This window comes from Curcuma longa, chromosome 8 (assembly GCF_044706935.1).
Source record: "Curcuma longa cultivar G26 ecotype Majalengka, Jawa Barat chromosome 8, ITB_CL_G26_1.1, whole genome shotgun sequence".
NCBI classification, from domain to species: domain Eukaryota; kingdom Viridiplantae; phylum Streptophyta; class Magnoliopsida; order Zingiberales; family Zingiberaceae; genus Curcuma; species Curcuma longa.
In genome coordinates, this window is record NC_133868.1 from 13,609,288 (window position 1) to 13,614,935 (window position 5,648).

Sequence of the window (5,648 nt, forward strand, 5' to 3'; positions counted from 1 at the left end):
CCATCTTCTTCTTCTGTGAGGAATTTCTATTGGAATTAGCAAGTGGAAGGGAAAAGGAAAGAGTGCGAATGGGAAAGCAAGGACCTTGCTGCCATTGCGGAGTCACAAGTGAGCTTCTTTCTCTATATTTTGACCTATTCTAGATCTTCGTTCCTCCTATCAGATTTCTTTCTTTCTTTCCTTCTTTTATTTGTAGTTTTTCTTTTGGGTATTATATATATTTCTTGTTTGACAAATTGTTTGAGGATTGATGCGTAATTATGGGTTAATGTGTATTACTTGTTCTTCCTGTTAATTTTCTCTTTGGAGTCTTGCTTACTGCTGGATGACAGTATGGGAACTTTGTCGAATACGTTTTATTGTCTAAGGTTTCCTTGTTATTGGTAGCAATCAAATGGCTTATGTTGGTTCTTTTCTGTCTTGTTGATTTGTTTGTGCAGTTTTCTTTGTCTGTTCTTTCCGCAGCTTGCTGGGGAGAGGATGAATTGTTTCTGTGTGATATTAAAAAAACTGAATCTAATCAAATTTTATGCTTAGTTTCAATAGTTCTCCCCCTTTCGTTATTGAAAACCAAGCTTAGCTTGTACACTTTTAATTGATGATAATCCCACAGTTTTCTCTGACCACTACATATCCAGACAGAGAGATTCTTGAAATGGCTGTGCATGTTATTCAGCATCTTAAGAGTGACCTGCAACCGATATTGCGAATTATGCAGAGGTTTTCTTTTAGCCTTTTGGTTGGAGTGACTTCCCAGATGCTTCACTTGTCTATAACGTGGAAACCGGCTAAAAATCTTAACATTCAACTATTAGAATTCATGCATCATCCGATTAAATGAAATCAGTTTTCTCATTCTGAAGTAATCACTCATTGCCTTTTTCAACTGATTCTCAACTTCAAATGAATGTAAAACCTGCCAAGATTTTATAGGTGAGCTGGTGTCTTTCTGAGTCTAAATTTCTGCTTCACATTTTTCGTCGATAGGGTTGTTTCATGTTGCATTCTCTTCCAGGAATGCCATTTTTTATTTATTGAAGGTTATTTTCTCAGGCTATGTGTGTTTTGTCATTTCATTTCACAATTGATACCTAACAATTTGAATGTTTTTTTAATCGAACTGTTCATTGCTCTAAATTTTCAAGCACCATTTTTTGATTTTGGGACCAAAATACATGTGCCTTTTTTCATTACTAAGACTTACGATTTTTTGGATAATTATGACATGCCATGCCTTGTTGTACACATAGGTAATAGGTCATGCTACAGGTATAGTTAAGACTATAATTATTATTCAATAATTTTAAATATTTTCATTTATTGTCTAAAGATTATCAAAAGCTGAACAAACAAACTCAGAGGATTTAGGCCTTTGATTTCTAAAAGGGTACTTCTTAATTCTTGATTAGGCAGAGTGGTTGTTACTTGGTTATTACTTTCAAAAGGTTTATCATGTTGGTACGGTTATGATATACATAATCATTTGTTTTTGCAACGTTAGACAATTCGTTGCACAAAAAATTTGCTTTTAGATTGTCTGAAGGCAACATAATTGCTAGATTTAAATTACTATTACATTTATATGTGATATCCTCATTAAAACTTAATGTTGATAGGCACTCCTCTATGGAGGAATGGACCACCCGAGAAACCTGTTCTATGCAATGCATGTGGTTCCAGGTGGAGAACCAAGGGTTCATTGATAAACTACATTCCACTACATGCTCGGGAAGATTTTGATGCTGATGAGTTAAAAGCTCCAAAAATTGGAAGTGTAACCTTCAAACCTAAAGAACAGAAGTTGCATAACAACAAGCAAAGCCCATGCAAATTGGAAAGTGAATGTGATATGCAATTTTGGGATCAGAATTTCTGTAAATTTGTGGAGGGTGATACAAGCAATCGATCAAGTTCTGGATCAGCCATATCAGGTTCAGAAAGTTGTTTATACTTTGGCAATGATGATGCCAGCAAGGTAACAGGTACCCTATAAGCCATATACTCACTACCTTTCTCATGCCACCCTCTCAAACAATAAATAGTTTGATACTTGGATGATTGCTTACTCTTGAATTTCTACTTCATATTCTTTTTCATCTTTGGTGTCACAAAAGAAACAATTCCAAATAACACTTGCTTTCACATTGTGGTTTCTTCTATCTTGACTCCTGAGGACATTTGAGGACAAATTATTCCCATATTGGTATTGGCTGGTAGCCTATACTTTTTCCTCTAACCTATGATCCATATAGCAAGAACACAGTTGCAATACATTTATCAACTCATCAATGGCTTGATGTTATGTGATCTCTGTTGCATTTGAATTTGCATTGGTTTCCATGAGAGTTGTGATCATACTTTTACTGTTTTCCAATAGTTGATCTAAGCCCTTGGAACAAGTACATTGAAAATCAATAATGTGCTACTTTCTCATCTGAAATAGGTTCCCCAGTTTATCTTAACTTCTATGATTTTTTTTTTAAATTAAAATTCAGAATACTTTGTCATGATATGATTTTTTTAAACATTTCATCCACTTGACCATTTGGAATGGATAATCTATTCTGCTAGCCTATCAACTGTTAATGTCTATCAGATGCTAAATTTGAAAAAAAAAACAAAAAACAAAAAATCTTCATTGGTACTCTTATGAATAAAGATTTTGATAAATCAGGCAATGGAAAATACAAAATTCTTTCAATTATATCTATTGTAAAGTTTAATTAGCAATCTCCAAGAGATGTATAATTTCTGATTTCTTCCTGTATCTGGTGTCTTCTGCAGTTCTTTTTAACTTTAAGTACTTGTCAGGAAGCTAGAAGAGTTTTACAAATCATCCTTTTGTATGTCAGTGTTAGTATTCATCTTCCATTGCACGGTTAATGATCAATACTAATATTCTTCTGCCAATGTAAAGCTAATGATTAATGCTAGAACTGTTTGGTCAAATGTACTATATGGATGATCAAATGCATCTTGTACATGATATTTGGAAAACAGTAATCTTGTAGCCAACAATAAGGGATCAGCTTTGATTTTCAACACCCAATCTTTGGAGCTTCTTCTTTGTTAGTGTTAGATTACACACTGAATCATCAATCTAATCTGTACGTTGTGGTTCAATACATTTTGAGTTGCTTTGCAGGTTCAGTGCAATCAAATGTCTGTGATTCACTGGTTCCTTCCACGAAAAGATCAGTTGTTGCTCACCCAAAACTTTCTGTTGAGAAACTCACAAAAGAATTATGTTCTATATGGCATGAAGAACAGGCTTCTAATCAGTCCAGAACCTCAGAAGATGATCTGCTTTATAGCAGCAGTACCCCACTTGGTTCAACCGAGATTGGGTATGGAAGTGTACTCATTAAAACTACAAGTTCAAAATCAATAGAGGAGGAATCAGAAGCTAGCTCATTTCCAGTGGATAAATCATACATTACCAATGTAAGTTATTCAGGTCCAGCTACTTCATTAAGCAAGCAAATGTTGCCTCCTGGTACTAATATAATGAAGTATGCTCCTTCACTTTGTAGGAGGCACTGTCTAAAAAGATTTATGGGGGAAATGATAGACTAATCACTCAAAATCTTCCTGGCCTTCCCAATTTGCCATCTCTTAAAAGGAAGCATGACAGGCAAAAGCAGATCCATTCAGGTTTTTCTCTTATATGTTTCTACCAACAAGTACACCATTTCTTTTTCTGAAAGACTGGTCAAATGGTTACCCACTAGAAGGTAGTGTCAAAGAGGCAGTAATTTAGAGCTAATGGTGGGTATACATGGGACCAGATTTTAGTTACATTAAAGATACATCTCAATTAACCATCGGTGGAGCTGTGGAGGACTTTGAAATTTTGTTTGTTCCTCTCCAACCAAATCCACCAAAATCAATCCAAGAATTTCCTCTCAGAACCTGATTTTTTCTTTTTCTTCCAACCCTTGGTTTTCTTATTAGTACATCAGAACCAACGGCTATAGCCAACCCCATCTTGCAAAGTTGCAGTTGTCTGGGAGATGAGTAGTTCTTACAAAATACCATAGCCTGACTATAAGCCCATTTTTGAGAATGATCCAACTAAATGTTTTAATTTTTTTTTTCCTTTTTTAGCCATAAAATGGAGCAAAGGAATTTTTATTCCTCCATTGGACACTAGTTTTATAGCTTCCTTCATTGTTGTACTCGTTGGAGTTTCAGAGTTTCATGTCTATGCCACTTCAAATGATAATCAACTTCAACATAATACTGTAAATTTCTCTTTATCGACATTAGTTTGATACTGATATCAATTACTTTGCTGATACTAGTATGAGTTGCATATTCAATTGGAACTTGGAAATGATTCCCACATAAGTCGACTAGCCATGATTTATGAATGTGTTCATAATAAATGCAGCAAATATGAGAATATTAATATATATCTCATATTACTTTAGGAAGCATAATCCATAAGGGTTATATAGTGAAATGACAAGACATATATTAACATGGTCAACTTAATATGGGATAACATGAAGTGTGGTAGATCTCAAACAGTTGAGAAATGAATGTTGTGCCATGAGGTGGGACATGGATACCATAAACTACTGTCTCATGATTGTTAAAAATGAGCTAAATGAACATCTTGACTCCCCATTACTCTCAATCGTTGTGCCATGAATTTCAGATTTGAAGAGCACTGTGAAAAGTCCTAAACGAGTGTGCCATTCTGGGGTTATGAACCCACCTTCCAAATGCTCAACTCAGTTGGACTCCAGTCTGCTCACCAAAGTAATTGATGTTCCAGGGAAATTTGCTCACCATGACAGGGTTTGCTTCAGTCCTAAAAGAGTTGCTTCAGCTCTTCCTGATAAAACCTCCACCTTCTCATCTCCAATACAGTTCATTGCCAACAGCTCTGAAAGTGACATACTTCTAGATGTTCCTACAGGCACATCATTTGCTGAAGCAGAACTCTTGTACCATCCATGGATGAAGAAAGCCAATCGAGATGGATCATCAACCAAAAGTGTCATTGATATATCTGACATCCCAGCTTCTAGTTTCACCAATAAATAGTCAACAAGCAATAAGACTAGTGTAGCCCGATGACTCATTTCCCGTTCAACATAACTAGAGGACTTGCCAAAAATGATGTGTTAGTTCCCCTTGTTTTTCCTACAAAATATTTCAGTCTACTTATTTCAAGTACACTGAAAGCTGACAATTGCAATGGCGTGGGCTAGTTTCTTTCTTGTATAGCCTGCAAGATAGTTGTAATATAACTGAGAGTTAAAGAGCATTTGTATTTTGTATAAACGATGAAGGATTGGAGTTGTAGAATTGTCTGTACTCCAATAAAAGAATGTAATACTCATCAACAAGCGCTCTGTCATACAAAGTGCAGAGTATGACTAAGGTATTAATTATGCCATTGTGGATGACCTGATATTATAGAGAGAGGGATTCATTACTGTTGTATGTTCTTACTGCCATTGTGCCTTCTACTGGTGTCTGGTGGTTGTGTGGGTAACTTTAAAAGTGAAAGAATTGATTGATCTAGGTTAGAAGAATTACGGGAAACATGAATAAGGATTTTATCAAATTAGTTTGGTTTGTTTTTTTAGATAAGCTTGTTAGAGATTTTAGGATTTTTATTTTAAAAAATTATT

General features: G+C 35.1%; 1 protein-coding gene across 1 annotated transcript; it reads left to right on the forward strand.

Annotated features, from left to right (window-relative positions):
* On the forward strand, positions 1-5,434 carry LOC141833258 (GATA transcription factor 26-like). The gene is made up of 5 exons (XM_074720659.1): positions 1-108; positions 1,617-1,982; positions 3,146-3,444; positions 3,534-3,654; positions 4,664-5,434. Exons 1-5 carry the CDS (start codon positions 69-71, stop codon positions 5,053-5,055), a joined length of 1,218 nt encoding a protein of 405 aa, XP_074576760.1. The 5' UTR covers positions 1-68; the 3' UTR covers positions 5,056-5,434.
* The last annotated feature ends 214 nt before the right edge of the window (positions 5,435-5,648 follow it).

Bases quoted from the DNA above. Each gene is read 5' to 3' on its own strand.
- LOC141833258 (XM_074720659.1), top strand. From the start codon at position 69: ATGGGAAAGCAAGGACCTTGCTGCCATTGCGGAGTCACAA. The intron at 1,983-3,145 runs GTACCCTATAAG...GTTGCTTTGCAG, and splicing joins TGATGCCAGCAAGGTAACAG to GTTCAGTGCAATCAAATGTC. The intron at 3,655-4,663 runs GTTTTTCTCTTA...CATGAATTTCAG, and splicing joins GCAAAAGCAGATCCATTCAG to ATTTGAAGAGCACTGTGAAA.